General features: G+C 39.7%; 1 protein-coding gene across 3 annotated transcripts; it reads left to right on the top strand.

Moving 5' to 3' along the window:
• Positions 1-3904: 3904 nt before the first annotated feature.
• Positions 3905-25373, top strand: TLR4 (toll like receptor 4). Of its 3 annotated transcripts, none has more exons than XR_014020634.1 (5): positions 3905-4039; positions 9313-9434; positions 14046-14212; positions 17555-20024; positions 25066-25373. XR_014020634.1 is itself a non-coding variant. In XM_081282130.1 (5 exons), exons 3-5 carry the CDS (start codon positions 9342-9344, stop codon positions 19815-19817), a joined length of 2523 nt encoding a protein of 840 aa, XP_081138256.1. In that variant the 5' UTR covers positions 3928-4039; positions 8269-8392; positions 9313-9341; the 3' UTR covers positions 19818-25059. The 3 variants fall into 3 exon arrangements, 2 of the variants coding, with proteins under 2 accessions (XP_081138255.1, XP_081138256.1); XM_081282130.1 differs by lacking the exon at positions 25066-25373 and adding an exon at positions 8269-8392 and having other exon boundaries at positions 3928-4039; positions 17555-25059; XM_081282129.1 differs by lacking the exon at positions 25066-25373 and having other exon boundaries at positions 17555-25059.
• The last annotated feature ends 1665 nt before the right edge of the window (positions 25374-27038 follow it).

Below are 27038 nucleotides of genomic sequence, written 5' to 3'. Positions count from 1 at the left end.
CACCCCCACAGGCATTCGAGGTCTCTGGAGTAGTCCAAAGGGCATATAGCAAATGAATAAACATCTGTTTAAGAAAATCCACTAAACTCAGTGGGAACAGTGAGAGCTATAGCATGTGAACCAAAACACTCATTCACTTCCCACCGCCATCTCCATGAGACAAAAACTGGACTCTAGGCAGGTGCTACCAAGGACACAGGCTTTATCCCCTCTGTCCCCAGTCCAGCCCCTAGCAGAGGAGTGATCTTCCAGGAAGGGCAGGATGCCAGCTTTCCTCACATCGCTCTCACTACCTTTTGTGAGCCTGAATTCTGGATGAGTGCCTGGAAGATATGGTGCTCACTGTTTCTGTCCAGCCCAGTGAATTGGAGGGAAGCTCTACCCTATGCACTTAGAATACTGAAAGCCCAGTCATTCTTATTCCAGGTGGTAAAGCAGTCATACCTATTGAAATAGTCAAGATAAGGAGATATGAGGCTACTCCTATCCTCATCCACTGAACACTCAACTCCTATATTGGAGATATTGCTCAGAGAGAAGTCTTTCATTCATTGTGTCAACCTGAGCTCCAGAACCCCAGCTCACCAACATCTCAGTAATTTGCCCGAGGAAGGCCAGAGCCCCTGCTCACCAACATCTTCTCAGTAATTTGACTCCATGAAAGAGGCTAATGATAGAGTGTGGCCAAACCATTACCTGTTGGCCCAGTCCTGCTTTCTGGAGTGTATTGCAACTATGGTAGCATTCTTTGTCCTTACAGTTACACTGGTATTGACGTTGAGGTGGGATAGGAAGGGCCAGTGGTTTCAGAGATAGGTCCTGAGTCACCCATTCTTCTGCCTACTTATTCTTCTTCTTTGATTCCTTGTGTCTGATCTCCCAGTTTTATTTTATACTACCTTCTCTTCAAACATTTTAGCTCCTTAAAAAAAAAAAAAAAAAAAAAAAACAGCTTTCATGGTTGGAGAGCAGAGTCCCTCTTTCCACTTGCCATCTCACGCACAAACCTGTGCATTGGTTTGTAGGGGACTCATCTGTCCTAATCTGCAGGCTTTATGGGTATGACATGAATTGACAGGTGAAAGCTTATCAGAGAGTCACATTTTTATTAGACAGACCACATTGTAAGTATTCCTTATCAGTTTACTTCCCATGGATCACAAATATAAACATTTCTCTGTACACTGCCCTTACTGTGACCATAAAAGTTAAAATAAGTCTATCACGGATGCAGATTAGGAGACTCATTTTCCCACAAGAAGGACAAAGTAGCTCAAAATACAGAACGCCAACCCTACCACTGCCTCCTGAGTAAAGAGAAATAGAAGGTGAGCTTAAGATGCTATAGATCAGCACTGAGCAATCTGTGACCATATGCTGCCCCTCGGCTTTGCCATATGGCTCTGAGTGTAATTTCAAAGTTACTTTTCAGCACATTCAAAGGTGAGGGATTTAGATGGGAATGAGCTACCTCCATGGAAACAGTGTCCAAGAGTAGAGGAGAGATTTCAGAGTGCTTGTGCCCTAGCATGTGTTCTCCAGCTGGGCTGAGGCAGAAGCAGATGCAAAGGCATGTGATTGGTGGAAATGGAGCAGACACCTGTGCAGAGGCTCACAGGCAGCAGGGGCTCTGGCCTTCCTCGGGCAATGCTGACTGTGGAGTCCCAGAGCAGCTCAGGAAAAGAAAATGGAGTATTCACTTAATGCCTTACACACAGAACTTATTTTTTGCCTTTAATTTCCTCACCTTTAAGCTTAATGTTGTATTTTATTGTTAATTCAAGTCAATTTATTTTGTTTGGGGCAGTTGTACTATGAATTGTTTTCTAATATGTACCTTTAAAATTTGCTTTTAGGACTGGGGATGTGGCTCAGTGCCAGCGTGCTTGCCTGGCATACATAAGGCCCTGAGTTCAATCTCCACACTGCAAAAAAAAAAAAAAAAAAAAAAGAAAAAAAAAAAGAAAAAAGAAAAACTAAACAAACAAGTAAAAACACGATTTTTAACAGTTCCTCCTTCCTGTCTTTCATTAATTGATTTTCTTTTTACTACAGGTTGATGTATTATCTATTCTGGTATCCCCTTGGTTTTGCAGAGATATAAGTGGAGACAAAATACCTTTCAAAATAGACCAATAATCATAAGGGCCAGGACAATATGTTTAAAGTAGAGCAAGATCACTTGGATTTGGTGTGGGTACATATGTGGGACTGGGAGGAGCAGATGTTTAATGTAGCACTGGAGAAGATGATGTGGAGGAGTTTCTTCAAGCAGAGGCTGGAACCTGAGAGGACAAGTTTAATTATTTATTTGTGTGTTGTCCCAAAACACCCTAAGTCTCCATCTCCTTTTCATAGTCAATACCAGTAGCCCTGGTTAAGGTGGTGTGTGCTCATTTAGTGATTGGAACCAATTACAGGAATTAAACTCCAACCCGCGAAGTAACAGGAGTCCCATGTGCCATTGACTGTGCATCCTTTCAGCCATGTAAGTCTCCATCTAACTAAAGATGGAGGATATTAGGACACCAGTCTAGATTAAACTGTGCTCAGAAAGGAGCACAGGGTGATACTCCTGCACAAGCAGCAAGAAACTTTCATGAAGCATTAATGGAAGACAAAATCATGACAGTTCCATAGTCTTAGCCTGCATTGACCATTGTCTCCTTGCAGCAGGATTAATACAGAGAGGGAAACAAAGGTCTCCAGAGGTAAGTGGCTTGTTTGAAGTCACATGGGAAGAAGGTGGGGAGGCAGGTGCAAGAAGCAAGGACTCCCAATCTCACCCAGAGTCCGTGCCAAAATGCACATGTGTCATTGAGTCTTTCCTTTACTGAGGCATTCAGGAGGTGTTTATTCGAATCAGTTCCCTGTCGTGATCTCAGAGGAGCCAGATGAAAAAGGCACCGTCACTTTGATGAGGTTCAAAATGCAGAGTCAAGATGGAAGCGCATTTATGTTCAGTGTTTGGAACATATTCTCATGTTACCCTAAGTGTAATCCTTTCCACCGTGTCACATCCAAACTTTTGCTTTCTTTCTCTTTCTTTTCCTCCTCTTCAAACTTCTAAGACCATGAAGGTAGGGGGGATTCCCCCCTTTTTTCCTTTTTGACTCAAAACAAGAAAGGAGGCAGATACTTGCATCAGCATAAAATGTAAAATAGTCGGTTGAAATAGTTTCACCTTCACCAAGTGCCCACTTGCTAGTTTACTTTTATTTGTGTCCCTTTTCCACTCTTGCCGGCTCTTCTGTCAAGGCGAAGAGCCTCTCTGTGTCATCTTCTTTTTAGGATTATTTCCCTTTTCCCCACCCATCAACAGCTCCAGGCCAAGCAGAGTGTAGCTAGAAATGCATGCTGAACTCTGTGACTAATACCTTGCCTGGACTTCTTTAAAAAGAAAAGCAGGCGGGGCGTGGTGGCACACACCTGTAATTCCAGTGGCTCAGGAGGGTGAGGCAGAAGGATCACAAGTTCAGAAGCCAGCTTTAGCAACTTAGTGAGGCCCTAAACAACTCAGTAAGACCCTGTCTCTAAATAAAATACAAAAGAAGCACTGGGGATGGTGGTTCAGTAGTTAAGCACCCCTGGGTTCAATCCCTGGTACAAAACAAAACAAAACAAAACAAAAACAAAAACAAAAACATAAGGCCCAGGAGTCACTATGGAGAAAACACATGAGGAACAGAGTTTGGAGGTAGCTATTGTTTGGTTCAGCTGTGGTATGGGTGTGTCCCTCAAGGTCTTTTGTGTTGAATCTAATCCCCAATGTGAAATTTTGAGAAGATGAAATCATAATCCTGCTCTGATGTTTAGAACTGGTGCTTTGACAGGCAATTAGTATCAGATCACACTACTCAGGGTGGAGTTGGCGTGAGTGAGTCTTGGTGATTTTATAAGAAGGGGTAGAGAGAGCTGAAGAGTCTCACATACACACACATGCTCCTGGTCTTGCCATGCGATGGCTGTGCCACTAGGGACTCTGCCAGCAAGAAAGCCATCTCCAGATGCAGCACCTTAATTTTGGACCTCCAGAACTGTGAGTTGCAAAAAACTTTGTTTTCTTTATAATGTGGGATTGTGTCATGAGCAGCCGAAAATGGACTAATGCAGAGTTAACACAATTTTTTTGTAATGAAAGTAGGGTTCTCATAATGGCTGAGGTAAAGCTGGAACTGTACAAGGTCTGGGAAATAAGGTCATTGCATTAGGGCTGTTGATCTGAATTCTGACTAGCATTCAGACTCTTGGGGTTGAATTATGTCTCTTGTCCCTTAAGGAAAATATCCATGGGATCCTTGTTAGTGTTCCATGTGTTATTTTCCACAGCTGGGATATTGTTCACCTCCCGTTTCTTAGGTTCCTCCCTTGTGAAAGACAGAAGGAAAGGAAAGCCCCTTGTGCAACTGACCAGCTACCTGACAAATAATGCAATTTTCCCACGTCATTGCCCACTTCCTTCCAAAGATACCTATCAAAGAACCCTGGGTCACGCAAAGTAATGCTTTATGATATGATCTGTACGTCGAGTGCAGGATTGCATCAGAAACCTGCTCAAGTATTTTGACATTGGTTGCCTTCTAGAAAAAAAAGAAAAACGGAGTGGGGGAGAGTCAAAAAAGGCATTTACATTTCTCCTTTCTTGGGGGCTGTTGATAAAAATGGGAGAAATTTAGCTGACGACCAATCAAGGCAAGAGCTGACTATATATAATTTACTCATTCTTTCTTTTGAAGCTTTTTGAGCACTTATTACATATGGATAACAAATACACATTAGGGCTGGAAATGTGAAGGTAACAGAGACAATCTATCCTTTCTTGTATCTTGTTAGCCTCTCTCTGCAAAGAGACTCAAGTCAATGGATATTATTTTCCAAAATTATTATCATAATTACTGATACACGTGGTGTGCATTGAATTTCTTCCCAGGTATGGGACATTGTGACAGGTGTGGTGTGTGCAGAGACAGACCAGAGTTGGCTGCTGTCATCAAGGAACTGAAGCCTAGTGAGAAAGGATGACAATTTGTCCCCACTGAGCATGACAGATGGTTGCTATGTGAATGCTGAGGAGCAAGTGACAGAGCTCTCCGGGGAGGCTGGGCATGTGTTAATAAGAGTCAAAGTCTTAATGTAAGGACTTATAAACCACAGAAGCATTGAATCATGGCACATGAACCAATTCTGAACTGGAAACAAGTGCCGAAGGATAAAAGAGTTGCATGGGCCCAAAAAGTTGGGAAACATTGAGTACTCTACCTCCTTTAGTAGATGCAAAATCTATGTTAGTCTTGTAAATGTTCTAAAGTGTCTTTAAGAAACTAGTTTCTTTTTTTTCTCTGTTTAGCCATTTATTTCCTTTATTGACTTGAACAGAACTTATTTTTCCCTCTTAGACAAACTATTCTTCATTGAACATAGTATGCACTGATTATAATATATACCATTAATTTATGTAGCACTAAGGTAAAAAAAAAAGTTCTGCCAAATATAATTCTAATACATTATCTATTATGAGACTTTCAGATTTAAGAGGTGTCAGTATGTGAAAAAAAATTGAAATTTAGAAGTGTTAGAAAGCTGGATGGAATCAGATTTGGCTCTAGATATGCCAAGGATAAATCTGAACCAGACTATGTTATGATTGCTACTCTTCTTATTTTCTTTTACTTGCATGGAAGGGACCTTATAAGTAGTAAGTTTGTGATTTAGATATCTCAGTGATGAACAAAGTGTTGTGTTCCCATCCACATCACAGAATTGGGGCTGTGAAGTGGAGCCCACAGTGATTCAGGAAACTAAAACTTAAGAGATAGAACCACTGCAGTTGGTGTGGTCTTGAGACTAGCTCTGGCCAAAGAAATGAGAGAAGATATACATCAGAGATGATAAAGTAGAGGGATTCAAGTATCTGGGTGTCTTCCCCATTCTTCATACATTCTGCAGCAAACTTAGGAGCTGCCTATGGAATGTGGCAGAATAATGAAATAAAAGAAACCTGGATTAGTGGATCATTCCAAGTCTGCTCCTGATCACAAATATACTCATTGAGCATTTTGTGAGCAAGAAATAAAATTTTCTTGCATTAAATCTCTTTAGTTTGGATATAGATGTAGAAATTAACTAAATATTGCATTGATTAGTTGTGTTCTATTTTAACTTCTTACTGAATATGTAGTATCTGCTCATTAGTATCAAATATTTCTAAGTCCCTAACAAAAATGGGATTCCTCCATCGACCGAATGAATATGGGTTTTGAGCTGAATTGTTGCATATGAAAGGTGTGGGAAACTAAGTGGTTTTCCATGCATCTGTGCTCAGGGGGTAATTATTACCCTACTGGGAATTACCCACATGGTAATTAATCACCTCTGCCTTCCATTGTAATAATGCAGTGATAAGTCTATTAAGGTAAGAAAATAAGGTGTAATAGCCAGCAGGCTTAAAGTATGTTGTTTGTATTGAACACATGGGTTGCTCTCTGGAAGAGGCACACAGAACTGAGATACATTTGATTAAGGATAGTATGCCTCAGTACACTACACTATATTAATTCCATTAACTTCTCATCAAAAAGAACCATCTTTTCAAGCACTATAAGGAATTCTCCAGACACCATAAGAAAGCTTTCCTGAAAGACTTCCAAAAGACACAAGTGCTAACATCTCACAGAGCAGTCTAGAAGATCTTCTCAGATCCTTTCTTCCAGTCTTCATTTCGACCATCAAAGATTCTCCTTTCCAAAGATGGAGAGAATGAACACTTCTTTTTCACCTACTTCTATTACTTTAATCATTCACTCCTTGTATTCTAGTCCTGGGGTGTATTTATATCTTGCCTGCAATAATACACATGCTCATTCCTCCTCCTTACATGGTTTATGGAAGAAGTATTTGACACTACATAATCAGGAAAGAATCAAAATAGGACACAACTGACCCATGTTAGGTTTATTTAATTTCTACATCTACCTCTAAACTAAAGGCCTGAGGTCTAGACCACAGACATCCTCAATACTTTATTAAGAAGGCATGAAACACTCCTGTTCATTCCTTGGGAAGATGATTTTGACTGTAAGATTGAAGGATGAGTTGGAAGATGAGACTTTGGAAGATATGAATCTGAATACTGGAAGACTCATGATGAGTGTGTTGCGCTTGTCTAGGCCATACGATATATTCAATGGTGATCCCAAAAGAAAGGAGGAGTAACATTTTAGAATTAGTTTATACTTGCTGTTTCTAGGATTTGGCAGAACTTTACTATTATTATTTTTTTAATGATTGGTAAGACCAAGAGATAAGGAGATCAGAAGATGATTGCATAGAGAATGTGGATTTTTACTCAGAGTTCTCAAGGCTGGGGTGTCTGTGGGGGTTGGTGGGGAGCCTGCTACACAATGCAGGGCCACATGGGGAGGCACCAGGGTCAGTCAGGTGGCAGAAAGATCCCAGGGAAATTATGGGCACAAGCCATTCCTGTGGTTTCTGGGGGAAAAAGCACTGCAAGGCAGGTAAGTAAGCTAAAGTTTGGCCAGTTTGAATTATTTTAGCAGTCCCTTAGGGCCAGGATCTCTCTTTGGCATTGTGTTGATTAGGGCATAAATTTTGTTTTTGTGTTTAACAGCCAGATAGAGGAGTGGCTCAGAGTAGGCTCTGGATTGGAAAATTTGCACATGAAAATTATGCTCCAGGGTGAGTCATTTATTATTTCTCCCAGCTGACTAGCTCTGGGAGGGGCAGTCTCTTTCCAATCAGTGATGACCCAATACCAGCACATCAAGGATACATTTTGTCCCTCAATTTTGGAATTTTTTTTTTAAATTTTACAGTTGTGCTAAGCAACACACACTCTGTAGAAACTTGGGATGTTGAATTTTGATCTTGTCACAGGTTAGCAATATGAACTCTTGTTATACTGAATGGTGGCTGGAAGGTACAGCTCTGATTCAACTATTCAGTCAGGAGGGCCAAGAACTCAGGCTCTGCAGTGCCCTGTGCAGCTGAACTGTGGTGTTTGTGGATTGGGTTTATAAATTGCATTTTGGACTTAGCATAGTTTCAATTTATGATGGGTTTTTCAGGTTGTAGCCCAATCATATGTGGAGGAACATTGCTACAAAATATGGGAAATTAGCGTTCATACATGTCTAGTGTGAGGAACGAGGAACTTGGAGGCGTCAAATCAAAGTGGCTTCCATCTGTGCATAAATAGGCTCAACTCATCCTTCCAGTAAAGTTTCTACAGCAGGACCATTTGGGGCTTAGTTTTACAGGTGTTGAAGTATCTACAAGTGGCTCTGCTGTTACTGTGGTGCAGCCTGATTTTACACATTCTGGATCTGAGGTGTTTTCAGGATCTCTTGATGAAACTATCCAGGATGCTATTAGGGTAAGACCCAAATTTAAAATGTTTTATTCAACAGAGACTTATATTATACTTGCCTCTTTCCAGACTGTCCAAAAAGCTGTACACATGTCAGCTCATTCAATCCCATGACCCATCTCTGGGTAAGATGATGATCCTCCTTTATCCACATGTTCAATTATCATAGCTGTCACTTATGGAACGGAATGATAAGCCATCCACTAGACTAGGGATTTTTGATAAGGCAACGTAATTCAATCAGACAAGACAAATGTGATCATCTTCATTCTAAAGACCAGAAAAATGAAGGCTTGTTTGTTAGTGTCATTTAACTATCATCACACCACTTTATTTTGTAACTTTCATCAGTATGAGCATTTGTTATTATTATTAAGCAACAGTACCAGTGGTGTCTTTTTAGGAAGAGGAGATCACAGACGTACCTGCTGATGTCTTGATCTTGGCTTTTTAGCCTCCAGAAGTATAAGAAAATTAATTTCTGTAGTTCAACCGACTTAACTACATGGTAGATTGCTAGTATGAGCAGGAAGTTTCCCCGACTAAAACAAAGCTGGAAAACCCCTGTAATACTAGGTTAGTTATGCCAAGTATTTGAACAAGGTCTGTTTATTTTCCTAAGTTCACCAAGTCTGGAGGTCAGATGACTTTCTGGGATAAGAGCCAGCTTCCTCTTGCTGTTCCTGTAGCCGCAGGTCTGCAAGGCTTCTTCATTTGCTTCTAACTTCCCTTCCTTGGGGCAGGGGAGCTAAGTACTAGAAAAACTGAAGCCCAGAATGCTAAGGTTGCCACTCTCACTTCCTCTCACCCCTTACCACTTTAAACACAGCAGTAGCCTTGGGGCACCGACCAGGAAGAGAAGACGCCAGGGCCACGGAGACTCTGCCCTGTGGGTCCTGCAGTGATAGCTCATCATGTTTTCACAGGGCCACTGCTGGTCTCAGAAAATGCCAGGATGATACCTCCCCGGAGCCTGGCTGGGACTCTGATCCCAGCCATGGCCTTTCTCTCCTGCCTGAGACCCGAGAGCTGGGAGCCCTGCGTGGAGGTACGTGGTTGGGGTCAGTTCATCTTCTGGTATCTTTCCTTTGCTACTAAAAACTGGTTCCCTACCTGGAACTTCCTGCTGTGTGTTCTGGTTGGTTTATTTAGCAAAACAGAGGTAAATGAACTAAAGACTTGAAAAGCTACAGGGACCAAATGACTCATGGTTAGCAGGGCACGAACAGGCTACCAATGGTGTCTTGTCCCATTTAGGACTTTTGAGTGCTATAGGGACTTTAGGTTAGTAAGACTGCCTCAAACTCAACGTTTTGTGACCTCCTGGCTGTGTGACCTTGAAGAAGTTACTAAACTCTCTTGAGACTCAACTTGTAGTAATACTTCATTAAGAGTTTTGGGGGCTGCTTCAGTCTCCTGCCTTTCTGCTGCTGGTTTGCACACTCAGCTTCAAGCAGTTGTTCTGTCCTTTTCAATCTCAGGAGGAAAGTGTTTTTGTTTGTGGTTTTCTTTTTCTTCTTAAGAGAAAGAATTCTTTTAAGTGGGTTTCAGATTTTTGCATACAGTTCATTCTAGAGAATGGAAAAAATGAAAGAGAGTGTGTGTGTGGGTGGGTGGGGAGGCATATGAAGAAATAAAGAGAGAAAAAGAGGGAATGATGTAAACTGTCAGCTATTGCAATGATTTCTTTCTTCATGAAATCCCTACCAATTGGTGAGTAATCTCTATTCATCCCCTTTTTCCCCCCTGCACGGACTACACTGAGGATTTAGAAGCTCTAAGCTGAATTGAAAACCAAGAGAATGATTTAGGGTGAGGCTGGGTCAGAAGAGGAGCAGTATATCCAGGTGGAGCCCTAAGTTTGAGAAAGTGGGAAAAGTGGTTAACTTTAATATGCAACAAAGACTGACTTGCTATCTCGTGTCCTCCCTTGTCTCAATTTCCTGCCCACTGTTCACCCATTATTGTCCTCTGGTGCACCTCCTGATGTTAGGTTAATGAGGATAGAACCTACAATCAGGGTCCCCCTGGGATAAAAGCCCAACCACCCTAGACTATTCCCCTTTCCCCGTGTACCATATTCTGGCAGCCCCTAAAGCCTGACTCTCCCTTCTAATGTCCCAGTGAAAAGTTAATGCCAGTCGTCCTCTCCCTTGGCCTCTACTCTTGGGTGGTGAATAGTCTCCTGATTTCATATGCTCATTTCTTTCATCCATTCTGCACACTTTTGTTTGTGGTTTATTATTACTGTTGTTCTGGAGGATTGGATATGACAAATTACTCTCCTCAAAACTCTTCAATAACAATCCATTGCTATTAGGGCAGTTTCTTACCTCTGAACCTTTGTATTCTTTTGTCCCCTGGAATCATTTTCCCTGAGATCCATGCTGTCCAATGGCAAAATCATGCGAGTCATAGATGGATTTTTAAATTTTCTAGAAGCCAACGAAAAAGCAAAAAAAAAAAAAAAAAAAAAACATGAGTAAATTTCGATTTGATGATATTTTAATTTAACCTAACATATTCAAAATATCTCTTCAAAATGTACCATAGATTTAACTATTAAAAGGCTATCTTACATTCCTTCTTTAGTACAATATCTTTGAAATTTAATACACATCTCACATTTACCACACATTGCAATTTATACTGTCCACATTTCCCATTCCCCAGGGCTGCCATATTGGAATTGCATCTCTGTCACTTCTTGACTCATTCATTCATTCAGACTTCTGCTTAAGTATTTCTTCCTCAGGGTGATCTTTCCTGATGGCCCCATGGAGATCTCCACATTGGTTAGAAGGTAGAATCACTACTGATTTTATTTTTTTATTTTATTTACTGCCAGTGCCTAGCACACAGTAGCTCCTCAGTTTATATGTGTTAAACGGTTGAAAGAATTGCTGCAGAACAAAGTTTCAAGTCCTCCTGATCCAGCCATGGCTTCTTTATGATCTAGGCCTCACCATACCTGCCCCTTGTCAGCTAATCTCCACCCTTCCTTGCTCAACCTGTTCTCTCCTTATGAAATGTCCTTCTTTTCCTTTCACATATCCAAACCTTCCTAATTTTTCAAGATCCATTCTAGAAAGACTTCTCTGGGTCCAGAACAGATCTCACTTTCTCTGAACCAGAGCACATATTTCAGAGCCTTTCTCATGGCTCTGGAGACAGTGTTAATTTCTCTCCTGTCTCAACAGTTCCTCTGCACTGTGAGTTCATTAAAGTCTAGAACTATGCCATGTTTGTCTCTGCATGGCCCGCAGTACTTAGCAGAAAATGCCTGTCCTTTGGTGGTTAAGCCAACCTTCATACAATATTTTCCATATTCTTTTTCAACAAATCCGTATGGAGTTTCAGTCATTTGCCAGGCACCATTCTGAGATCTGGAGACCAAGGAGCAAGCAAAACCATCAAAGCTTACAGTCTAGCACAGAAAATGAACAACATTTAGCGAACAGTTGCACAGGAAAGATGATGTTCACTGATGGTGCAAACTGTGTAGCAAAATAAAAAAGGGTGAGGGGAGACTTCCTAGCCTAGTCCTCTGGTAGAGAGTATCTTCAAGGCTCTTGTGCTGGGTAAAATTTAAGCAGACGTATGAAAAAGTGTTCAACATCACTAGAGAAATGCAAATCAAAACTAGACTAAGATTTCATCTAACTCCAGTCAGAATGGCAATCATCGAGGATACAGGAAACTGTAAATATGGGCGAGGATATGGTAAAACAAAGGTACACTCATACATTGCTGGTGTGACTGCAAATTGGTACAACCATTATGGAAAGCAGTATGGAGATTCCTCAGAAAACTTGGATTGGAACCACCATTTGATCCAGCTATCCCATTCCTCAGTTTGTACCTAAAAATCTTAAAATCAGCATTGTACAGTGATGCAGCCACATCAATGTTTATAGCAGCTCAATTCACAATATCTAAACTCTGGAACCAAACTAGGTGTCCTTCCATAGATGAATGGATAAAGAAAATGTGATATATATATATTTTTTTCAATGAAATATTACTCAGTTTTAAAGAAGAACAAAATTATGGCATTTGCCGGTAAATGCATGGAGTTACAGAATATTATGCTAATAAAACAAGCCAATCACAAAAAAAACAAAGGCTAAATGTTTTTTCTAATTTGCAGATGCTAATTCACAATTAGGGGTAACACTAGAGAAGAACAGAGTTACCTTAGATTAGGTACAGGAAAATGAAGGGAGGGGAGGGAAGAGGATGTGGGGATAGGAAAGATAGTAGAATGAAACAGACATTTTTACTTTATGTATACATGTGACTGCATGACCAATATGATTCTATAAATGTACACTCAGAAAAATGAGAAATTATATTCATATATATGTATATATATACATATGTGTATATATATGTATACACATATGTATACATATATATGTCAAAGTGCATAAAAAATTTAAGCAGACATGAATGAAGTGAGGATCTGCTTGTATAAATTCTGTTACTGTACACACATGATTTCATCTGTCTCAATTTCTGTTTTTTTCATCTTTAAAAGTTTGCTTAGATGATCGAGTTCAAGTATATAACATATAAGGAGAATGGTGACTTATAGTAAAGGATTAATGATAACTAATAATAATTAATGCTAGCATTTATTGATCAATTACATGTAGTAGGCTTTTAGGAAAGCTCTCTAAATACTTTATCTTATTTAATCCTTTGAACAGATTCTACTGGTTTTAAAAACAGAACACTAGAGCTGGCTGGCTAGGGCAGAGAATTTTGTTGGAGAAAATCAGAGAATTCTGAAATTAGATGGGTGGTTAGAGAATAAGGCTTACAAGAATGTGGAAAAGTAGAATAGAAACCAGCTCAAGAATCAAAATTGGAAAAAGCACCTGACCTTATTTAATAGGTTCATTCCCGCCCCACCCCACCCCCTCATTTCTGCATCATTCTGCTAACCATCAAAGAACAAAGGGAGAGAATACCATTGTGAAAAACCTGGTGATAGAGGACCTCTGGACATCTTTTTTTTTGCGTGTGTGGTACAGGGGATTAAACTCTACCACTGAACCACATTTTCAGCCCTATTTTGCATTTTATTTAGAGATAGGGTCTCACTGAATTGCTTAGTGCCTGGCTTTTGCTGAGGTTGGCTTTGAACTTGCAATCCTCCTGCCTCAGCTTCCTGAGCCACTGGGATTACAGGCATGCACCATCAAGCCTGGCTTCATCTAAGCATCTTGATTGGCAGTATCCTTACAGCTGTACACAATGGAGATCATAGTTAGAACGATACAAGGTATTTTAATACCTGAATTTTAAATATGATAAGTGAGATTCACTGATTTTTTTAAAAACCTCACCTCAAATCACATGGTAGAGTAGTTTGAAACCTAGGGCTTTTGGACCTCAGAGCCCTTGTCCACTGATTCCACTGCTTCTCATTTAAAGCTGTCACTGTTGCAAAAGAGGCTAGAACACTGAGTACATAAGAGGAACTCTGCCTGACCTAGAGGAAGACATAAGTATGAAACAAGTAGATAAAAGAATGAGTGTGAGTGAATGAATGGATAGATGAATGGAAGAAATCTGTCTGGATCTTCTGCTTGTAGGATAGGGCAGTTTGGAGTGCATTTAGTAAGACACTGCATGTAATGTGATCTTGCAGGTGGAGTCTAATGTTACGTACCAATGCATGGAGCTGAATCTCTCCAAAATCCCCAACAGCATCCCCTCCTCAGCCAAGAATCTGGACCTGAGTTTCAACCCCCTGAAGTGCATAGACAGTCACAGCTTCTCCAGTTTCCCAGAACTGGAGGTGCTGGATTTATCCAGGTAATGAATAAGCTCTTCCATACTGCTGAAGTTGAGGTGATCATTTCAGTCTTGAACCAGGAAGCCTGGTTGGTGAAGTCTCACCTTTATTCACTTATTCATTCTTTCAACAGGTGTTTCACTGTGGAAGCTTGGACAAGCCACCTTTTCCAGATCTCTGTTTCCTCATCTGTGAAATGGGCACTTTTATGAAACCATTTTTTCCACCTTGTTGTTGTTTTATATATTCTTTTAAGATATACACAGGGGAATAGAGTATATTTTGACACATTATACATACATGGAGTATAAATCATTCTAATTATGATCCTATTCTTGCATGATGTGGAGTTTCACTGGTCATGTATTTATATATGAATGTAGGAAAAGGACAGTTAGTTCTACCTTTATATTATTTTCTAAGTCAGGAGAGAAAATTAACTCAAACTCTTTCATCAGCACTTATATTGTGACCTACCCTCTTATGTCCTACTTCCTGCTAGGAAACAATTTTTGGTGGCTATATAACATACAGCCCATTAGTAAATAGAGCACATCCTCTTAAAAGAGTGACTATGTTGAAGTTCTAGTCAAGTTGCTAAGTGTTTAATAGACATTGAATAAATTCTAATTCTGACTTTTTTTGATTTTGAAACTGAGATAAGGATAATGAACTATGACAACAGGTAATAAATTAAATGCAAATATGGGTAGCAAATGGAGTTGCTCAGAGACATTTTGTGAACCGAATGGGATTCAGATAATTTCAGAGATATTGAAAGTAGGGTTCAGGGTAGGGGACTAGCAAGAAACAAGTAACTCAGGAGAAAGATGTGAAGGACAAACAAAGACATTTTCTGTAGATGGAGAAACGGTGACCAAGATTTCCTTTTCTGAAGCACAAAAGTATACCATTTGGGGGGGGGGGCAAGTGAAGTTGTTATTCTTTTTTTTTTTATACCAGGAAATTGCTTTTGGGAAGCGTTCTCATCATCAGGGAACTCATTCACAATTTGAAATTGATAAAGTACTATATTCTCTATGATGGTCTGTGTAAAAACGAAATATTTTATGTTTAAATTATTGTCTAAGTTCCTGAGAAAGAATGAGGTCATGAAATGAGAAATCCCCTCCCGGGAAGATACTTCCATAGAAAAGAGAGGAACTCTCTTAGGTATGGGGAGAGCCAGACAAAGGAGGAATGGAGTATTTTAAAGACAGTGGCATAGAGAGTAGAGCCTCATGGGTGTAGGAAGACCTTGGTCATGTCCTCCTCCACATATACAGCCATGTGACCTGAGGCATGTCACTTCATCATTCTGACTTTCAGCTTTCATATTCATTAAATGGAAATGCTTAAGCTTACCCTTCAGGGTTACCTGTAATAATGAGTATCAGCATGCTGTTTTAAAGCCTTATAGTATATTTTTAAAGTATAAGATATCATCATCACATAATCTCATTAGATACTACCTTTTGGTTTTCCAAGTGAAAATTTTGTTTGGAAGTAGACCTACCAAGCTCCTCCTTTTTTTGAAAACAAGAAGTAGTTTTTCATCAAAAAAATGTCCCATGTGATTCATCTTTGATCCAACACACACCCAAGGAACAGGAACGTTCCTCAGAAGACTTAGACATGTGCTTAGAAAGGGGCCAGCTTCCTCTCTGGTCAGTATTTTGGAAATTCTGAATGGACAGAAGGACAGACAATAGAAAACAGGTGTCATTGCTTATTTATACAATGTTTACATCTAGTAAATCAAATTATCTTCTAACAAAATACACATGTATGTCCTTCTTTTATAGATGAGGGAACTGAAGGGTTTGAAGGATTTAAGTGACTTACTTGCATTCACATGGCTTGTTTCAACATAACAGAAATTCAGGTTCACATCTCTTCCATCCAAGTGTTCTTTCCCTCTAAACACTACCTGTGCAAAGCAGTGAGCCATGTGGAGTGAGATAGAGACCTTTCACTCTTGCCTGATATATACATCACCTTATACATAAGACTGTGAATCATGAAATCATACAACTGCAAGAAGAAACATGGGAAATAATCAAGTTTAGGTGCCTCAATTAGAAATGCGATAATGGAACCCGGAGAAAAAAGGGAGTTCTCAACCTTCTGCAGTCAAGGAGGATGACAGGGGCACCAAAATTCCACTGTCTTGACTTCTCTTCCTGGTTCTTTTGACCACTCTCTATGCATTTACCAGTAAATAACAAAAGTTGGGACTAAAATGTTTTTATGACTTATGAACCACCTGAGGGCATAGGGCAGGTGGGGACACTGTAAATGTAACTCAGGAGAAGACTTGCTTATTAGCTGTGACTGGCAGACACCTACATGGCTAGCAGGGGTTGCTCACATGCTTTCTGGTTTGGGGCTGCATAGAAGCTCTGTCTCTGGGATATCTGGATGAAAATTCTAGGTAGCATGGTTTCCATCTCTTTCAGGATGAAATTCAAAATGTTTTACCTGACTCATAAGCTCCTGCCTTATCTGGAAACCCCACTTTCTTCACAACTCCATTTTACCTTACCTTCTCTGCATTGCAGCCACAGACTATTTTTCATAGACCTTCTATGTATCAAACCTTGGGATTTTTGAATCTGCTGTGCACATCACCATATTTTTTCCTATTAACTCTTATTCATCAGTCAAATTTCAGTTTACATATTCTTAGAAAAGCCTGCTTTGATTCCTCTAGTCTAGGTCAGTTCCTTGATGTGGGTTCTCCTAGGACACTTTCCTTTCCTTCCACAAAACCACCCCGACCTCCTGTTATTAATATTCACCTGGGACGATGGCAACTTTCAAATACCTTGCTGTCATATGTGCAGAACTTTTCATAAACATTAAAGATACCATGACACTTGGGTGTGATTATTTATAATTTTGAAATTGACATTCACCATTCATTTATCATGACTAACAACTAAAAACTACTCCTATCCTCTCTACCAATCAAATGTATAATTACAATCATGTGCAGCAAGAAATGGCCAAACCTGATCTAAGGTGATTATGACATACTCTATCAAGTGCACCATCTTCATGTGCCTCAATTATTGATCTTTCATTGATTTTCTTCTGAAGGATTTGCTGTCTCTTCTCAGCATGTGTGCTTAGAGTAATAAAAAGGGTTCACAATTGTAGTCAATGTGAAAATACTGAATCTGTGGGCCTTCTTGGGTGCTTGTACCATCGTGATGGGCCCTGCTTCATGCCTGTGTCTCTGCCAAATCACATGATGTTGATCACATCTGGAGGAAGCACTGGGTGACTGAGGTTGTTATTCTATTTTTAATTTTTATTAAGCAGAAATATTACATGAACTGTCTCTTTTCCCTGTGTAGGTGTGAAATTCAGACTATTGAAGATGATGCATATGAGGGTTTACACAACCTTTCTACCTTGATATTGACAGGAAATCCTATCCAGAGTTTAGGCGCAGGAGCCTTTCATGGACTATCAAATTTAAGGACACTGGTGGCTGTGGAGACAAAATTGGCCTCTCTAGGAAATTTCCCTATTGAACATCTCACAAACTTGGAGAAACTTAATGTGGCCCACAATCTTATTCATTCCTTCAAATTACCTGAATATTTTTCTAACCTGCCAAACCTGAAGCACTTGGACCTCTCCAGTAACAAGATTCAAAATATTTTCAATATGGACTTGGAGGCTCTACACAAAATGCCCTTACTCAATCTCTCTTTAGACCTGTCTCTGAACCCAATAGATTTCATCCAACCCGGTGCCTTTAAAGAAATTAGGCTCCATGAACTGACTTTGAGAAGCAATTTTCATAGTAAAAATGTAATGAAAACATGTATTCAAGGTCTGGCTGGTTTAGAAGTTCATCGCTTGGTTCTGGGAGAATTTAAAAATGAAAGAAATGTGGAAATGGTTGATAAATCTGTCCTGGAAGAACTATGCAATTTGACCATTGAGGAATTCCAGTTAGCAAATATAGATAATTTGGCAAGAGATGTTACTGACTTATTGAGTTGTTTGGCAAATGTTTCTGCAATGTCTCTGGTAAGCCTGAATTTGAATAGGGTAGAAGAAATTTCTACAGGCTTCAACTGGCAATCTTTAGAACTGGTGAAGTGTCAATTTAAACAATTTCCTAAGATAGTGCTCCCATCTCTCAAAAGATTTACTTGCATTGCCAACAAAGATTTAGACAGTTTTGGAGAACTTAAAGCTCCAAGACTTGAGCATCTAGATCTCAGTGGAAACGACTTGAGTTTTAAGAGTTGCTGTTCTCATTATCACTTTGGAACAACCAGTCTGAAGTACTTAGATCTGAGCTTCAATGGGGTTATTACAATGACTGTAAACTTCATGGGTTTAGAACAACTCGAATATCTGGATTTTCAGTATTCCACTTTGAAAAGGATCAACCAGTTTTCGGTATTCTTGTCGCTCAGCAAACTCCATTACCTTGATATTTCTTACACTAAAATCCAGGTGGCCTTCCATGGCATCTTCAATGGCTTGGTCAGTCTCCAAATCTTAAAAATGGCTGGCAATTCTTTTGAGGACAACCTCCTTCCAGATATCTTCACAAACATGAGAAACTTGACTTACTTGGATCTTTCCAAATGTCAACTGGAACGGGTGTCTGAGAAAGCCTTTGACACTCTCCCTGAACTTAAGTTCCTAAATATGAGTCACAACAACCTGTTTTTGTTGGATGAACTTGCTTATAAACCTCTCTACTCCCTCGAGATTCTGGACTGCAGCTTTAATAGCATAAAATCTTCCAGAGGGCAAGAACTACAGCATTTTCCAAGTAATCTAACCATAAATCTTACTCAGAACGTACTTGCTTGTACTTGTGAACACCAGCATTTCCTGCAGTGGATAAAGGACCAGAGGAGATCCTTGGTGGAGGTTGAAAAACTGGTGTGTGCAACCCCTTCAGATCTACAGGGCTTGCCTGCTCTGAGTTTTAGGAATGACACCTGTCAAATAAAGAAGACCATTATCAGCGTGTCGGTATTGAGTGCGCTGGTGGTATCTGTGATAGCGTTTCTGGTCTACAAGTTCTATTTTCACTTGATGCTTTTTGCTGGTTGTAAAAAGTATGGCAGAGGCGAAAGCACCTATGACGCTTTTGTGATCTACTCAAGCCAGGATGAGGACTGGGTGAGGAATGAATTGGTAAAGAATTTAGAAGAAGGGGTACCCCCCTTTCAGCTCTGCCTCCACTACAGAGACTTTATTCCTGGTGTGGCTATTGCAGCCAACATCATCCAGGAAGGTTTCCATAAAAGCCGGAAGGTCATAGTGGTGGTCTCTCAGCACTTCATCCAGAGCCGCTGGTGTATTTTTGAATATGAGATTGCTCAGACCTGGCAGTTCCTGAGCAGCCACGCTGGCATCATTTTCATCGTCCTGCAGAAGGTGGAGAAGTCCCTGCTCCGGCAGCAGGTGGAGTTGTACCGTCTACTCAGCAGGAACACTTACCTGGAGTGGGAGGACAGCGTCCTGGGGCGCCACATCTTCTGGAGAAGACTCAGAAAAGCCCTGATGGATGGAAAGCTCTGGAGTCCAGAAGCAACAGCAGATGCAGGAAACAACCAGCAGGAAGCCACAACGTGTATATGAGTAGGAAAAACAAAACAAAACCCTGAAGCATGACTTGCCTAGTGGGATCAAACCCTTGTGAGTGAACACACATTAAATGTTACAGCCTGTCAGTCATTTGTCTAGGGGCAAGTGAATCGGTGGTGCGTGAGATACACAGGACTGCTAATTGCATGGAGCTCACAGTGCAGAGGAAATCAATACTGTGCTAAAATTCAGAAATTCCAGGTGTGTATTTCAACCAATTCAACTGGAGTCATGTCTGGGACAGTTGATTCAACTACTTCCCCATCAAAATTAAATAACAACCGAGAGACTGGTTCTCAGTGGGAACAGAAAGGAACAATGTTCTTCTCCTGCTCCTTTTGAGTGGAAGCCAATTCATGCATGATGCTTAACTATCTTGAAAGAGTTTTGGTAGTTTCAAGGGAAATGGATATTTGCTTACTTTCCTCCCCCCCCCCCCCTTTTTTTTTTTTGGTACCAGGGGTTGAACTCAGGGGCTCTTGGCCACTGAACCACATCCCCAGCCCTATTTTGTATTTTATTTAAAGACAGGGTCTCACTTAGTCGCTTAGAGCCTCACTTTTGCTGAGGCTGGCTTTGAACTCGGGATCCTCCCACCTCAGCTTCTCAAACTGCTGGGATTACATGTGTGCACCATGGTGCCCAGCTTCCCTTTTCTTTTGAACATAAGTTAAATTCTACTTGATGACTCAGATTGATCCTGACTCAGGATTCCCCTTCCATTTTATGTCAGTTTCCTTAGTCTTGCAACTAATTCCTAAGGAAAGCTGATTAATATACACTCATCAACATCCTGGTCATTCCTTAGCATGCACTATTTATTAAGTTAGAATTCCTGATATATTTTTATTTTTTAAAAAATCCAGTCCTCATTTTTCATGTCTTGTCTATAAACCTACACCATAAATAAGAATGTTAGAGACGTGCTGAAATTATCCATATTTAACCACTATTTTTCAAGCAAGTATGTAAAATACACTCTGTCACTTTGGCACTGAATGTCACTCTTAAGTTATTACCACTAAGTTATGGCTGTCATAGAGGCAGCATTGAAATAATTTGACCAAAAGGAATATTTTGTTAATAGGGGGAGAAAAATCTGACTTGTTTGACTCACAAAGAGCAATTAGAGTTAGATGTCGAAAGAAGTGGGATGACCTCAGTAGGTCACCTGTTCTTGGTGATTCTAAAAGCATGTCCAATACAATTGGAGTGACTCCATGAAATGGGTTGCAGCCCAAGTTTCTTCTTTGGATGAATGTAGCTTGATAAAATATAACATACCATCAGGGAGAAGAAGGCTGGAATTCTCTCCCCTGCACTATCCCCTGGCCAGACCTGCTTGTGAAATGATTCAAGGTAGGGACTGCACATTGCTGCTTCCTGTGGAGTGTCACTTCCTGACTACATTTAGCAAAGTGTAGATGTTATCATTGAGAAAACAATGTGCCCACCATTAATGGGGCTCATAGTAAGGGGACTTCCCAGAAAAGCACATTAAGCCCAACTTCCTTAGAAATGATACATTCAAAGAAAGAGAAATGGAGACAGCATTAGGGAAAAACAAATCAAGCCACGAGGACATATCACTTTAAACATATTAGAATGGCCATTCCACATGTGATATATAATGGCTACTATATGTAAAAGATATATATGTAAAAGATAAGTGTTGTCAAGGAGAAGGAGAAGTTGGAGCCCTTCTATACAGTAGGAATATAAGTGATGCAAACATTATGTAAAACTGTACGGAGCTTCCTCCAAATAATAATAATAATAATAATAATAATAATAATAACAACAACAACAACAATAAAATTATGATATGATCCAACTTCTGGTTGTATATCCAAATGAATGGAAATAAGTATCACAAAACATGATTCTTCCCAAGTTTATTGTAGCCATATTCACAATAGCCAAGTTATGGAACATACCAAATGCCCATTGCTAGATAAATGGACAAAGAAAAGGTGCTATATATATGAAATGGAGTATTTCTCAGCCTTAAAAAGAAGGGAATCCTGCCATATGTGACAACATGGATAAAACTGGAGGCCTTTATGCTGAGTAAAACCAGCCAGTCAGAAGGGACGGGACTTCTGGAAATTGTTCATGATATGAATAAGGAGGAAAAGAATTGATATTCAAAAACAGAAAGTAAAGAAATCAGAAAGTTAGGCCAGGAGAGACTCTTTGCAGTCATTTAACTCCTGTGTATGAAATAGAAATGGAATAGAGAGAAATTAATATTAATTAGAATGTCTTAAATTTGTGTAATGCTCTACAACTTGGAACATATTCACATGATTATGATCTCCCATTAGCCAGTTGAGATAGCAGATCAAGAATGAACCTCTTCACTTAATTGATATGAAGCCTGTATTTCAGTGAAATAAATATATTGTCAGTAGATCACAGAATGAGCAGGGTCAAGGTCAACACCTGGGCCTTCTGCCCACTCGGAAGCTCTTTCCACTACACCCCATTGCTTCATGCCTAAAGCTGGCAAAACTAGAAGTGAAACCTTGCACTTCCCTTTGTGGTTGACACTAGTCAAGGGGCTTTCAACCGAAACCATGAATCATTAAACAAATACATATGCATGTTTATATAATAAACCAAGTGATTTTGTAACACATTTGCTTTCATAAAGGACTTGAGTCAACTTCAAAGTGTACATGAACAATCCAGTTACTCAATTAAAAGTAGAGATTCTTAAAAAAGAACAAAATGAGAAAGGAAAGACACAAAATGAGTTTTAGCTGGTATTTTCTAACTCCAGAGAGAGCCTTTGGCATTTTGGATAGTGTGGCTTTTGTAGAAAGCCAAAACTCACTTTTCTCAACTTAGTTGCTTTATGTCTTGGGCTTCACTTCTTTGAGAATTTATTTATTATTTATTATTTATTTATTAAATTTAATTTAAAATAATTTAATAAATAATTTATTTATTTATTATCAGGGGCTGAACCAATAGTGCTTAACTACTGAACAATATTTCCAGCCTGTTTTAAATTTTTTTTTTCATTTTAAGTTTTGAGACAGGGTCTTGTCAAGTTGCGTAGGGCATTGGTAATTTACTGAGGCTGTTTTTGAACTTGTGATCCTCCTGTCTCAGCCTCCCAAGCTGCTGGGATTACAGGTGTGCACCACAGGGCCTGCAAGAGTCTAGTTGATTTAAATGTAAAATAAGGATAAGAATGCTACTTTAAAAGACTATTACAAAAATTTAAAATAATATATAGTCAACACAATATCCTTTTGAGTGAATATTCTTCTGGTGTTTTAGAAAGAGGAGACGGGGAGAAGCACTGAGTAGTTTTTCTCTCTAGTAGCAGCCTGTGGGAACACAGGAATTACTGTAACTATAATTAGGCAGTTTCTTTCTGAATTTCTTCCACTCTTGGGTTGGCAGAATCCAGCCTCCTCTGGACTCCATACCCTTTCTAGAAATCACCAGCAGGTTCCTAGGGAGTCACATGTGAACTCATAAGAATCCCTATAAAACTCCCTGGGAGCCCTGAGAGCAGGTCAGGGCTTAGTGTGGCTTCCCCAGCATTGATAACCATGCCTGAAACACTGTAGACAGGTGACACCTATTCATTCAAAGCATAGATGTGTTAAGGCGCTATTCCAAAATCTCAAATAAAAGCCTGGATCTTTTTGAAGCAAAGACCTTTGCTTTTTTATTTGTTTATTCTGGCCTTTGCCAAAGGAGCAGAAAGCAGACAGTTCTGTAGCCCAAGACACTGAATGCAGTTGGGGGGAATGCAGTTGGGTGGAAAAACCACAAAGGAGGAGGGAGGGAGAGGCAATTACAATCATAAGACACATTTCTCAGAAATTTGCACCTTTTGTACATACTCAGGAAGTAAGCTAAGGTTTGCTCCATAATTTAAAGATATTGTGTACAGGGTACAAGTAGATGAAGGTGGAAATGCCATCTGTGTGTTGAGTGGGCTCATGTAGAAAGTGGGGCCAGTTCTGCACAGGGTGAGATGTCTGAGCAGAATGGGATCAACCCGACTTAACATTCAAATCAGCCCAAAACAGATGAATAAGCAAAGCCCCATTGTCTTCTGTACCCACCCGTTAAGTCTCCCAAGTCCCAGGCCACAGTTTTCTATTGCCCATGCAGCTTCTAGACCTTTAAATATCCTGTTCCTTGGTCCTGTTATCTGCATGGCTGTTCTCAACCATGGTCTCCACTTGGGTCCTTGACTCCAGGTATTTTAAAGTTAACTTTGTAGCAAGATGGGGAGGACTTCTCTTACAATAGTTATCCTTAATATCTATTTTCTACTTTTTTATGAATGACATCTGATATAATCATTCACGTACCATATTGATGGATATTGGTGATGCCAGCATTGTCACATATTTGGAAATCAAAGTTCTAAGATTTTCAGTAATATATCCACAGTCATACAAGTATTAAATGACAGAGTTTGGATTTAAATCAAGTCTCTCTGATATCAAAATGTGGTGTATATATACACAATGGAGCTCTACTCAGTCACAAAGAATGAAATCATGGCATTTGAAATTAGGTAGGTATGAAGGTTGAATCATGGTAAAGGGAATGAACTAGAGAACATCATGCTAAGTGAAATGAGCCCGACTCTGAAAGTCAAGGGTCAAATGTTTTCTCTTATGTGTGGAAGCTAGAAAGAAAAAGGGATAATAAAAGAGGGCTCTTATGAAAATAAAAGGGAGAACAGTAAAGTAGAAACAGGGAACAAGGATGGGTGAGGAGGGGAGGCAATGAGGAAGAAATGAGCAAAAAAGTTGACCAAATTATGCCATGTGCATGCCACACAGGTATTCCAAATTTGCATATAATTATAATGCTCTAATTGAAAGTAAATAAATAAATAGAAGTAAGACCAATAGAGTAGAAGATGTGGATCAGAGAGAGAAAGGACACGGGGGCGGGGGAAGGAGATCAAAATGAAGAAAACTGTTATATGTTTTATGAATATATGAAAATAAACTTCACTATTACATATAACTACAATGCATTGAAAATAAAAAGGTATATAATGCCATGATAAACCCCAACCCATATACTTTCATGGGTGTTCATGAAATCTTACAGGTCCATATATGCATTTATATATAAGCTTTTTTTTAAAAAAAGGCAGCTATGCCTGATAGTTTTGCTAATGTCTTCTTCCTATTTTGTATGGAGATTTGAGTGTTCTATCTCTTTATTTTTATTTTCTCTTTGCCATGGCCAGGGCTTAAAACTAGAATACAGATATGAAGGTGGAACAAAGAGATGGATGTTAAGCTGAAGCTGAGCTGTGTAAGACATCACGCAATACCTGAAATGAACTATTTCCTCTGATGATGATCACTTCAATTCTCTTTGCTGATGGAGTATTCTTTTCCATGAGACTTCCAGGCCACTTGTGGTAAACAAACAAACAAACAAACAATAAAAGTTGGTCCAGGCAAATGGGCTTCATAATGAATCAGTTTCTGTATTAACAGAAATTTCCCAACATCCTTTACTCAGGGATTTATTCTGCCATATGATTTTTTTTTCTGGTACCAGGGATTGAGTCCAGAGATGCTTAACCACTAAGCTACATTCCCAGCACTCAGATCTTGTTTTTTTTTTTTTTTTTTTTTTTTTTTTTTTTTTTTAGGCAGTGACTTGCTAAGTTGCTTAGGCATCCCCCTAAATTACTAAAGCTGGCTTTCAAATTGTGATTCTACTGCCTCAACCTCCTTCATGGTATTAAAACCATGTGGTTTTAGGTAAGGATGTTCAATGCCTTCATTAAATGACAGTGATGAGTCATTAGAAGCTAACTCAAGGAGAAAGTTAAGCTGATACAGACTGAGCATATTGACATTAATGATGGAATTTGATTCAGGATTTAAGTTGGACTGTCTGAAGCAGGAGCAGGATAGTATGTCCCTTGAAGTGAGTTTCCTCCTGGCACCAGTACTCTCTCTTCTTTCAGCTTGGCTAGATTGGAGGCTCTCAATAACTGAGTGTTTGGGACTTAGAATTTCAGCCTAGTACCTAGAATCCTAATTATCTCTTTTCTGAATTTGAAAATCAGGAGCAGCCAGAAAGCTTGACTTTTATATTCCTAACACAGATTATTCTTGATGTCACTACAAAATTATGAGGGTGCATATTTTTTAAATGCTATACGGACTTCATTTTTATGACTACATGTCTAGTCTATGTATATAGTGAATTTGGCTTTGACTTCTGGCTCTACCATGTCTTTCAAATATAATATTGTACATGTTTCTTCATTTAACTTGAATTTGCTCAGCCTCATGGTGAGGGCCAGCCCCACGGTGAGGGCCATTATTTCCTGTTCTATAGGTCTAATATAAAGATAAAATGGAGAGAGGTGTGGAGACACAGCATAATTCTAAATCTGCCTTCTTGAAGGGACTGTCATAGAATAGGAATGATCCCAGGCCCAGCATAAAGTTGATTTAGTAACCTAAAGTGTGGAAACCTCTGAGGTGGGAGGTTTCATATCCACAATCAAACTCAGGGAATCACTCTCAGGTAGGGAGAATGGAAAGACAAAGGAGGATCGCAGCTCCGAAATACATCCTAAATCACAAGAAGCTTCTTTTACAAAGTACAAAAGCCACACCTTGTCCATTGATCATGAGCAGAATTCTGGTGCATCGAAAGTGCTTCCCAGTGTGGAAACCAAGGTCCATCCCAGATTCTCTGCTGACCTGAGAGGTCACCAGCATGCCATTTGAGTGCCTTGAGGGGTAGGTTTTAACACATAAAATGGGGGCAATGATTAGGAGGAATAATTAGGAAGATACTAATTATTTCCAATTTACAGAGGAGGAGACTGAGGCTTTGTGTCCCTTGTCCTACACTCTAATGTGTCCATTGTCACCTGCTGGTAAATGGCAGCACTTTACAATGCCACGATTGTCCCACCCCCACCGAAATGCATGAAGCCTCCTATCTTTACCATCCTAATGTCAAAGAGCATTATTACCATTGCTACTTATTAATATTATAATCTATAAAAATCTGGGGAAAAGGTAATCAAAGATGCACATGGTTAAAGATCTTTAACGATGGGCCAGTCAGCCTGCCTAGACTGAGGCCTTTCTTTAGACAACCCACTCAGGTGGACCTGACATGTCTCTAGTTGGGCTGACTTCCTGAGGGGCAGCACAGACTTTTGATTAAGAACAGAGGTTGCAG

The sequence above is a fragment of the Spermophilus citellus genome (assembly GCF_964194105.1).
Source record: "Spermophilus citellus genome assembly, chromosome: 2".
Classification (NCBI taxonomy): Eukaryota; Metazoa; Chordata; class Mammalia; order Rodentia; family Sciuridae; genus Spermophilus; species Spermophilus citellus.
Note: the sequence above shows the minus strand (reverse complement) of the source record. Positions and strands in the feature narration are given on the sequence as shown.

What these genes read in the sequence shown, in the direction of transcription:
- TLR4 (XM_081282129.1), top strand. Translation starts at nt 3,940, where the DNA reads ATGCTCCTGGTCTTGCCATGCGATGGCTGTGCCACTAGGGACTCTGCC. An exon ending in AATTTTGGACCTCCAGAACT is followed by an intron (nt 4,040 to 9,312) that starts GTGAGTTGCAAA and finishes ATGTTTTCACAG; the next exon opens with GGCCACTGCTGGTCTCAGAA. An exon ending in GAGGTGCTGGATTTATCCAG is followed by an intron (nt 14,213 to 17,554) that starts GTAATGAATAAG and finishes TTCCCTGTGTAG; the next exon opens with GTGTGAAATTCAGACTATTG.